An 11,152-nucleotide genomic window follows, 5' to 3' on the forward strand; every position below is an offset into this window, starting at 1 on the left:
TTTTTGTTGCAGGAGATCGAGGGTATCGGGGAATTTGGTTGTTTGTTGCGTATGAATGTATTTTTTTTGTTTTACAATTGAACACAGTCGCCGGCTGATGTGTCTACTACTGTCCCATTATCGGCTCATGCTGTCACTGTTATATGTGACACCAGACATAGTCGGATGGGTGTAGTAGTCCCATCAGATGATGCCTGGCTACATACAGGCACCCACACCCGCAGACAGACACAGGCACCCACAATCTGCCCGTACACTTTTACCTCTTGCCTTTCTCTGCTTCATCTCTTTCTACGGATGGATCTGCTGTTCCTTGCTCTTCTCTCTGTATCCTGGATGGCTGAGCACTCACTTGAACGTTACGGGGAATTTGGGCAGCCCGGGCCTATAGCCCACCCGAGCACCTTGGAGTTTACCCCCCCCCGACTGACTAAAAAGAGGAAGCTTTCCTACCTTCCAGCTAACCCTCCTATGTGGTTAACTATTTACAGGATGACTTATACTAAAGAACTCTATGCCTCCATCTAATGCAGGGGTGGGGAACCTCAGGCCCCAGGGCCATTTACGGCCCTTAATGACCTTTTATCCAGCCCCCGGGCAGATTCTCAGGGACTGCAGTGCTTTGGCAGGGAGTTGTATTTTGACTGCCACCAGCTCCTTAATTTCTTGCTCTGTGAGCATACACACGCAGTGTTCACTACTGAACACTGAAGGGTATGCAATGAAAGATTACGTCCTGGCACCAGTGCCATAGTCAGGAGGAACTTTGTGGGCGGAGTTTGTACGGCCCCAGAAGGATGGGATAATTATCCAAACGGCCCTTGGCAGAAAAAAGACTCCTCACCCCTGATCTAATGGCTAAACTTTAAACTCCACTTTCCCTATTAAATACATTGTGCAGCAAAATTACATTACACTGGACAATATATATATATATATATATATATATATATATATATATATATATATATAGATAGATAGAGATATATATATATATATATCATCTTCAAAATATATACAATTGTCACATACAACATACTTACGGGGTTAGGAGAACACATCATCCTTTCTAACCCCTGACATGTACACAGTGACTGCACCAGCAGAATAGTGAGTGCAGCTCTGGAGTATAATACAGGATGTAACTCAGGATCAGTACAGGATCAGTAATGTATGTACACAGTAACTGCACCAGCAGAATAGTGAGTGCAGCTCTGGGGTATAATACTGGATGTAACTCAGGATCAGTAATGTATGTACACAGTGATTACACCAACAGAATAGTGACTGCAGCTCTGGAGTATAATACAGGATGTAACTCGGGATCAGTAATGTATGTACACAGTGACTGCACCAGCAGAATAGTGAGTGCAGCTCTGGAGTATAATACAGGCTGTAACTCAGGATCAGTAATGTATGTACACAGTGATTACACCAGCAGAATAGTTGTAAAGTTGGGTTGTCGGATGAAAAGCTTTTCAAAATGGTTGAGACTTCATTGTTAATATAGTTCATTTGATATGTTATGTAATATCTCCTACATTTTTTTTATTTTTTATCCTGGTTTATATAGAAGCAAGTTCTGGAGATGGCCGTGCAGTCCTCAGGGTTTCAGAACCAGCAGAAGAAGCAGTACTGGGACGATCTGGAGCGGCTGAAGGAGCAGGAGCAGCATCTTCTAAGACAGGAGAACGAGCGACTGCAAAGAGATGTTCAGAATACAAAGAGTGATCTGACCCAATCCAGGGAAAAGGTACAATGTCATTGATCCCATGGCTGCTTAGGATCATTTCTTTCTTCAAGAGCAGCAGAGTCATTGCCTGAAATACTCTGTGCTACTGTTGTCAACAATCCTTGCAGGATGAGCAATAAATTTTGTTATTTATTTGCTTGTGTCTTGCAGGTACGGCAGCTGGAGTCCAACATAATATCCCTGAAACATCAGAAGCAGCAGAGCCAGTCCAGCCTGGTGAAAGCCCTGGAGCAGGAGAAGTCCGGCTTAAGGCGGGAATGTGAGCAGCTCCAGAAAGATCTGCAATCTGCAAACAGGAAGGTGAGTGGTGCCCTAAATGACACTGGTTGTGTGCCCTTTTATTAATTGGTTACTGACCCTAAAGTTATATCCGTATTATAAGATGGAGCTGAATTGCAATACTTCGCAAAACCTATGGACCAGGGAGGCGCTGTGGAGTCATAGATGTGGTTGTCATTTTTAATCCACAGGTTAGTCAGCTAAGTGCCCTAGAACGGGATTTGGAAACAATCAAAGCCCAGAATGAAGTCTTAAGAGCGAAACAGGGGACATATGATGATCCGTTTATGGAAGTAAGTAGCAGAGTTTTCTATTCTTAAAGTGGTATTCCACAGGATAAGCCTTAAAAGAATTATAGGTGTGGGTCCCAGAGGGAGTACCTACATTGCTCTTCTGAATGGTAGACCTCCCGACACCGTCTTTTTTGTTGTGTCTAATGCCAAAACCGCTGTGATCAGAGAAGTCGTGGCTTCCGCCATAGTATTTCAGCAAATGTTCACTCTTCTGTTTTTGGAACTCCCCATAGAAAAGAAACCAAGGGAGCCACATTAGGCAGGAGAGGAAATCTGGTGCCACCCATTTAGCGCTAGATGCGGGTTCCAAGAGGAGAATCCCCCTTTTAAGCAGTGCGTCTAATCAACCCCAAAAGGATGTTAATCCGTGATCTACTCTGCTACATGTGGCCCTAATACCATAATCCTAATTGTGCATTGGACACTCGTGACTTGTTGGAAAGCTCACTCGACCACAAACCTCTAAATAACGTCTCCCTCCTTGGACCCTACTGATCAACTGAAAACTGTATGTAAATTTGGCAATAAGTGTTCAGTTTCTCTGTGGCGCTACCAATGGGGAAACTAAGTATTACTCACTGTCCATTTATGACGGGACCTCCAGAGCGAGAGACGTTCTTTGTCTCTATTTTTAATTTGTCTAAAAGATGAGGATCCTGAACAACACTCAGGACAACCTGAATGGGACAATCCTATCAAGACCATATGTAAAGGGCCAATGGCCATATTTTTGTCTGCACTCTTATTAGGAAAGTAGGCCATTGTTAGCAGATTGCACCTTCGTGTGTTCCTGACAATTTCACCCTCCTGCACTCCCACAGACCTATCATACATCGGATGCCAAGCCAATCACTTTTGTTTTGTCAATGATTCCACCTTTTGTCTGCACAATTATTATAGTCAAGTTCCACAGAGGTCTGAAGTTTGCTGGTCCCACCCTTGGGCTCTCCTATTAATACCACCCTTCAGCACCCCCACCGACCCATCACGTGTAACGTACCAATCGGCTCAGTTTCATTCATAGAAAGGGTTGTCTAATTGGTGACTGTTTCCAGTGGCTCTACTTTTTGTCTGTGCTCTTCAGAACTTGGTGGTCCAAAGTTAGCTGACCACACCAATGCTGAGTTCACCCTTGTGTATTCCAGCAGACCTGCCAGTCTGATGACTCTTTTGTTTTTGCCATGACCCCAATATTTTTCTACAGTATTATTAAAGAAACCCTGTAGTGGCCAAAAGTTTAGGGTTTCTTTTTTCAGATTTTCACCTCCCCCTCTTCATGACTATTTGACCCGTGTGTACTCCCTTCTCCTCCTGACTATTTGACCTGTGTGCACTCCTACTCCTCCTGACTATTTGACTTTCTCACCTGTGTAGTAATTTCCCAGAGCCATCACACGTCAAGTACTTGTCTGATTCTTTTGGTCCACAGAAGTGGTCTATTGATTGCCAACAGTTCACATTAGCTCTACTTTTTGCATGCTTCTCATTTGCATATAACTCCCTCACCCCTTTATTTCACCCTTGTGCACTCCCATAGATCCATCATGTCTGGTACCAATGAGTTCACTTTTGATTACTATTATTAATGGCTCCATGTCTGTCTGCACTGGCTTTGTGTATTAGACACTGTTGCTCTGGAGTCTCAAAAATGTTTATTTTGGAGTTTTTGTGTGTTTTTCCTTTCAGTCAATTTGGACAAATATCAAATTTCTCATATTTTTCCCTGTTTTCTTGTTCTGTCCTTTACCTCCCTCATGTTTAGACCTCAGGAAATCTCAGAGAAGAGTGCAGTTCTGATTCTGAGATCTATGGTAACATTATCTGAGTGCTATAAATCCATCATTGCATGACCGTTTTATTCTGGTGTCTCATCCATTCATTCTAGTAAGACCATAAATGGAAATGTAACGTCTGGTGCGCATTGTGTCTGGAGCGACCCGCCAAAGAATCAGGGCTTCCTCCAATGGACCTGGCTTTGATCCGTTAATGGCACCTGGCCAAAGATGAAGTGCAGGAGAACATACCGCAGCCTGAAGACGATATCATGCTTTACTTGCTTTTTGTGTAACTGTAGGGTGGGACAATAACACAAGTTTCTACTATGTCACATCTAAAGCTGAATTCTGCGAGCGTTACATTACTAGGTCACATGGCTTCTTGTAGATAAACTGTAGTGTCCTACAAGGAAGCAACGTACTTCACTTTTTGTGGAAAATACTGGAGAAGACAGAACTCGAATTCACTGCAGAATTGGCAAACAAAATATTTTTCTTATAACCCTTATTGGAACAATATGTTTTCCTCGCTCTTTTACTTATCTTTCTTTCTTTCACTTTCTCTTGCTTTTATTTCTCTTTGTCCCCTTTTCCTTGTCCCCTTTTCTTTCTTCTCTCTTCCTCTGTGCAGTCGATGTGACCTCTTAAGTCTCCGTTTCTCATACTTTAATTACAGCTCATTAATGTTCCATATTGTTATAGCGTTTATTGCATGACGCGAGGAATGCTGTGTTTTTCGTGTGACTTCTTGCACATGGTGGTTGACCATTCCAGAACTGCATGTCTGTACTATGTGGTTTTTGTAGCACATTACCATATGCAGAGTCATTCCTCACCTGGACATCCTTGCATAGGACTGCTGATGACTACAGGGTGTGCTGCACACTGAGTTTAATGGTGTCTAACAGCAGGAGGCTTCCTTTTACAGATGCTGCACTCTTCCTCCAGTGCCACCCATAGCCACTCTCCGCTCCAGCAGCTAGCTTGTGCCGCCATACCACGGGAACAACACCTGCAGCTCCAGGTGGACCGTCAAAGCCAACAGCATCAGGCATCCGCAGATAACCGCAGCTCCGACAACCGCTCTCCACAGGTTAGTGCCGTCACCCTCCCTGTCGTATTACTTGTTGTATATGTTACCATGCAGGTTACCCTTTCTCTGGTTATGCCGCCTCATTTAAACCACAGCTCATTCCATCATGGCATGCATTCAAGTCAATGCAGCTACATCGGTGCGTTGTTCTCATCTATGTCTGTGAATTGCATCTCACCATGCAGTGAAAGTCGCTCTGGTACCCATCACCCAAGCTTAAAGTAGTCGTTTGTGTCTTCTGATTATAGCTTGTGCTATAGAGGTGTCCATATTGATTAAAACAAGCTATCTGCCATTTTTACATAATGCTTCACTCCAACCAAATTCAGTTTTAAAGGCCATTGTTTTGTCTTGATTGGATCATACGAATGGTGGCGCTGTTGCCTTGTTGTCTATGAAAAAAAAAAAAATAAATAAATAAAAAGGGTCACGGTGGTGAGAAAAGGTACTGCAGGTGTAAAGAAATAAAAATAGTTTTTAGGAAATCTTCCCCTCGGAAATGGCAGATTTCTTGTGGTTATCCTTGTATTGTATAAATATTTTTAGAGCAGCTAATATGTATGTATTGTAGATGTCTGTATATTATGTTTTTAATCTTTTCGGAGATTCATCCGTTTTTCTATGTAACTTTTATATGAAATTTTATACACAGCGTAATACCCTGGATGTGCAAGATTCAGTCTGTGCTCTGACCATGTATAGAGGTCTACTGATGGGGGTCTTTACACTGGTGGCATTTAGTGATATTTTATCATTGGACTCACGGACGCCCCACCCAAAAATATAAAATGATGAAATATTGGCTAACAAACCTCTCGCTGATCTGCTCTAGGCGGCATCACATACATCCCTGTACTGCATTGCAGTATTGAGTCCTGCACTAGAGCACTCATACTTTCTGCTGCCCCCTAGTGTTCTGAAGCAGTATTGCTTTGCCCCTACATGTACAATGCAGTCCCTCATATAACTGCATGCCTCCATGAACCGCTTGCTGTATTTATGTTGCCTTGTGTTAGTAAAGCTGTGTCGTCATGTAGCTTGTGTGATTAACCCTTAACAGTTTTAGGAACACTTCTACCGAAGATGTCAACTTCTAAAGATTAGGAAAATATGGGTATTTATTCCAAACAAGACCCAAAAAAATGGTGTACACCTGTGTACAGGTCGTGTGGGGCATTGCAGATCATCTTATTTGCTTCATTGGAACTCTGCTGCAATACCAGAAATTACCTGTGACTAGGGGTGGCACTGTTTCAATATGAAAGCAGTCATGTTTAACCAATCCTGAAGAACTCCTTTGTGTCTTCTTGAATTTATTAAGGCATTTAATTCTTTGTTCCTCATCCTAAGGCCAGTTTCACATGTCTGGACTGCCCAGACCAGTAAACCCACTGCTGGTTCAGACTGTAAATTACATGTGTGAGACCCATAGTAGCTTTGTCTTTGCATGCAGGCTACACTAGTTAGCGTTGGCGATTCTCCTCCGGGTGGTCTTTGATTGCACCCCAAGTTTCACCTAATATGCTTTTGGAATCTGGGTCTAATGATGGTGCACACCGACACTGATTCCAGGAGATTTCCCTATTTTCCTGGATTTTGGAGTTGGCAAATTACATATAGGCTCTTTTGGATCCAGGGCAGTATTGGTGAACATAGTCTCTTAAGATTGGGAGTGTGTTAGACCCCCTGTCCACAGTAACTGGCACCAAAGGGCCCACATATTTCTGGACTCAATGGAAGTTGACATCTATGGTAGACTCTTAGCCCCATGCTTTGCATGTTCCATGTGCTGCTGTCCCCCAAGGTCTCCTACATCGCCGGGGAACCTCACGTGATGAAGTAATTGCCGTTTTTGTCTTTGCTGTAAGTTAAAACCGGGGTGAAAAGTACCAATGACCTTTCTCCCGTAGGCCTTGCTTCCGGAGCAACGAGCGCTGCATGCAGACTCTTACAGACGGATTGGCCGCCTCTGAGAATGTGTCTTCTTCTAACGAGCACCTAACGTTAACCTACCCTAAAATACCACTGGCATAAGCTGAGAAAGACCTTGTTGAGGGCATGGCGCCCAGCTGCTTGGCTGTTCCTTCCTTAATTTTTTAACCTTTGCAGTATTAATATGCACCCTTCTCCTGCACAAAGCGATGTTGGTGGACCAATGGGCGTAAGAATGCATCTTGTCTGTTTGCTGAGGATCTCAAATGGGGACTTTGCACTTTCCTGTCTCCTTACTTCTGTCCTTATTGAGAATCTCGGTGATCTGAGAAGTCTATGTTCTCATGGCTCCCCACCCCCTCCCCCCAAAAAAAATTTCGACTAAGTGTCAAGTCATTTAAAAATGTGTTCATCAGTGTTTGGCGTCTGTATTAGCTGGCACTTGGCATTCTCAAGCAATGGCTGAATAGTATTTTTAGTGACTTGACAGGGCTTAATTTACAGGGTTTTTTTTTGTTTTTTTTTTTTGAGGGGAGGCGAGCGGGGGCTTTTGAGCTTCTTGTAATTACTAATGTAGTAATAATGTGTGTATAATACCCTATTTAAAGAAAAAAAACTACGAATCATCAGTTTTGTGTAAAGTTTTATGTATTTATACTATTTATTAGATCCGCATTCCGTCCACTCGATATATTTATATTTTCTTCCTCCTTTTGTAACGTTTTTTGACCTGAGAAATGACGTTTTATACGCGGCACGTTGCAAATTTATCAGCCTCTTTCTACTGGAAATTTGTCAAAATTTGTAAGATACTTTTGGATGAAACCACAGATGTTTTGATGCTGGGAAATAAAATTCTTTTAATTACAGAAATTCTATTGTTCTTATTGTTGCTATGTTTCCTTTTGTTAAGTTTATAAAGTGATAGTTCTTGTACAAAACTTCTGCTCATGGTGTAGAATAGTGAAGACGCTCCTTCCAAGTGATGATAGTTCCAGAGCATATGCCCTGATAGTGTGGGAAAATGGTGTTTACAGGAGAAATCCACCCAAAATTCCCTACAGTGTGAATGCTGCTGCCCCATCACGATTGATGAATGCTTGTGACCCACCATAATTGACTGGCATCATGACTGACATCTGCTGCCAAAGCATGAATGAAAAAATCCTGCAACCATGCCAGGTCTAAATGCTGCTGGTACAATATGATAGAATGGAGACACCGCTTCTTCACTGACGCCATGGCTGTCAATAACTCACTATGAATGCTGCCACCACATCATGGCTTAGGCTTTGTCTATCATGGCAGGTCTTACTGATTTGTCACTGCTGCACCATCAGTCAGGAACTGTCTGAAGACACCACTCCCTTCTTCTTTAATGTCTCACCCATTGCCATCACTACACCTGACTGGGGCGCTTCTGGCAGCTGCTACTTGACAAGCGTCTGACTGAGTGGCTGCTGACGCATCTGGCTGGTTGGCTTCCAAAACCATGCCGCATCCGGCAATTGAGGTGTCTGTATGTTTGAGTCCCTCTAGTATGTTCCGGTCAAGCTGGTCTTCTGGACCCATGTTCTATAACATCCAAGCCCATGGAGATCACGTTAATCTGGCCAATGTTGGTATAGCTCTTTCCTGAGGGCCACAACCACATATCCATACAGCGTCAAAAGATGTTGATACCTCCTTCGGTCCTGCTGAATGTCCTTTTCAAATGAGTAATCTGTAGGGTGAATTGGAGACCACATCAGCAGAGAGAAGATCCTCTGAAGACCCATCATAAACTGAAGAATCCTTCAACAGTCTGATCTATAGTGAAGTTTTCCAATTAATTTTTCACCTGAGTCGATTTTGATATGTAAGTGATCTTCAGTGATCGTAAACACAAATGATCTACATGAAAGGGATAGAAGATGACAGACAGGGCTCTTTAGGGCAAGGTCAGTGGCTTCCGTACTTTTTTCTGCATCGATCCTTATATTGTTGTCTTTTTCCTAGACTGAACCAGAACTGCTGCTGAGAAAAATGGAGGTCCGTATGCTGGAAGTGGAGCAGAAACTAAGAATTGTGAAGATGCTTCTGCAAGAAAAAGTGAACCAGCTGAAAGAACAAGTAAGAATTTCCATTGGTGAGAAACCATGAAATGCAGGCGTTCCATCTGGCTGCAGAGTGGCCCAGTCTACTTTTGCTATGGAGTGCTAGATGACCCTCTTAAATAAAAAAAAAAAAAAAATCATCTTCTTAGCAAACTATGGGGTAGGGAGTAGTCCCTGTAGGTGGCTGGCTTTAAATATGAAGGGGTTTGGAACTCTTTATCAGACATCCATTGCTCTTCTTACACTTTTTCCATGTCTTGTAGGTGATGAGAAACACAAGAACAGACGCTCAGATTAAAGACTTGTACGTGGAGAACTCACAGCTCTTGAAAGCACTGGAAATGAGCAAGCAGAGACATCAGACCGCCGAGAAAAAGAACTACTTACTTGAGGAGAAGATCTCAGGACTGAATAAAATAGTGAGAGACTTAACACCCGCTGGTCTGGGTGGATTACTCTCAACGCAACGGAAGCCTTGACCAGAAGGTGTGAAGCTCAATCGCTGCTCTTGCAGTTTTCACAACTGAGAAGGACACCAAAAACTGAGACTTCTTAATGGTGTTTTGAGGTGGTCCATCCTTAGCACACAGTACCCATGTGACCCTGGAGGTCTGCTATATGTGTGTGGTGGTCACAATCTGACCTTCTCCATAGAGGTCAATGAGTCACACGTGTATTTGTCTTGGTCGGTTGCATATTTGCCACAACTCCTGAATTTTGGGCCAGAGTAGGACCTGGGTTTAAGAAAAATTTTCTGGCTAATTCTGAGAGTCGAAAATGTCCCTAATTTGGATTGCATTAGTCTTGAGACCACTTTTATAATTATCCACTCCATCTAGAAAACTCTCACCTCTCTAGGCACTCCAGTGTTTTGCTTCAGAAATAATGGACCTTCATTCATTGTTTATTTTTCCCCAGGGACCTTCATCCATCCTCCTTTCCTTTCCCTTGGGGAGAATAAATCATATATGAATGCCCTGTCCTACCTCTGTGACTCAGACCCCAGCTTGCCACATCAAGTCTTCATGGACCGTGATGGCCCTTAGTTCCTCGAACGGTTGACCTCTACTCCCTGAGGATGCCCCTGCCACATGTCCACAACATTTCACAGGCGTAACAACTTAAAAAAAATAAAAAAACAAAAAAAAAATAAAAAAACAGTCCCCTAAATGACTTGAAATGTTGGGGGGTGTAGTCTTGTAGCCGGGGTACGCACTTACGGTCTGTAACACTGCCTCGGATACCCATGGTTTACACATCTTATTTATTTTTCACTGCCGTCAAAGGGTGGAAATTTTGTAATTATGCTGAAAATTACGGATTTACACTTGTGTCCTAATGTCGGATTACGTGATCAGCGCACGTAAAAATTTACACTGTGAAAATGACTTCATGAAAAAAAAGTAACAAAAAAAAAGAAATTCAAATGGTATAATAAAACAGTTAACATCAAAGCTCTTTTACTTTGCATTTCAATTATGGCGCAGGATGATGAGAGATTTTTGGAGAATCTGATAATTTCCAGAGTCAGAAGATATAACAGAAAGACCCTCGATATTGCCATTTATAAAAAATACCCCGTCATTCTCCTGACTCGTCTGTTTTTAGTAATTATTTGTATTCTCTGTGAATTAACAACTGGAAAAACTTGGTTTCTCCTTCGTCTCATTGGGGGACACAGATACTGTGGGTGTCTGCTACCGCCATCTGGAGGCTGACACTAGGTAAACAACACAAGGTTAGCTCCTCCCCTGCCGCAAACACCCTCGCCCTGATTGCGGGCGGAAACTAGTTTTTTGCTTAGTGTCTATGGAGGCACATGTCTGGTCTTTTTTTCCTCCATACTTTTTTTCCATGAAGATGAGACAGGGGCAACGGATCCTATTGAAAGGGTCCGATTTCCCCAAACCATCAACAGTCGAGCACGTGCG

The 11,152-nt window shown here is 42.8% G+C and overlaps 1 protein-coding gene across 5 annotated transcripts in view; it reads left to right on the forward strand.

Annotated features, from left to right (window-relative positions):
* Positions 1–10,675, forward strand: part of NIN (ninein) — a 133,128-nt gene extending 122,453 nt beyond the window's left edge. For 3 of the 5 annotated variants that reach the window (XM_073577669.1, XM_073577667.1, XM_073577668.1), the window contains exons 25-30: positions 1,574–1,753; positions 1,904–2,053; positions 2,224–2,325; positions 5,029–5,193; positions 9,124–9,237; positions 9,485–10,675. In XM_073577669.1, coding sequence (XP_073433770.1) covers positions 1,574–1,753; positions 1,904–2,053; positions 2,224–2,325; positions 5,029–5,193; positions 9,124–9,237; positions 9,485–9,700 — 927 coding nt within the window. In that variant the 3' untranslated portion in view covers positions 9,701–10,675. Of the gene's footprint in view, positions 1–1,573; positions 1,754–1,903; positions 2,054–2,223; positions 2,326–4,087; positions 4,137–5,028; positions 5,194–7,103; positions 7,999–9,123; positions 9,238–9,484 lie in introns of those variants that run through there. The other 2 variants (XM_073577671.1, XM_073577670.1) reach the window with 2 other exon arrangements.
* The last annotated feature ends 477 nt before the right edge of the window (positions 10,676–11,152 follow it).

The sequence above is a fragment of the Dendrobates tinctorius genome, unplaced genomic scaffold (assembly GCF_039654945.1).
Source record: "Dendrobates tinctorius isolate UK_male_01 unplaced genomic scaffold, ASM3965494v1 ptg000057l, whole genome shotgun sequence".
In the NCBI taxonomy this organism is placed as follows: Eukaryota; Metazoa; Chordata; class Amphibia; order Anura; family Dendrobatidae; genus Dendrobates; species Dendrobates tinctorius.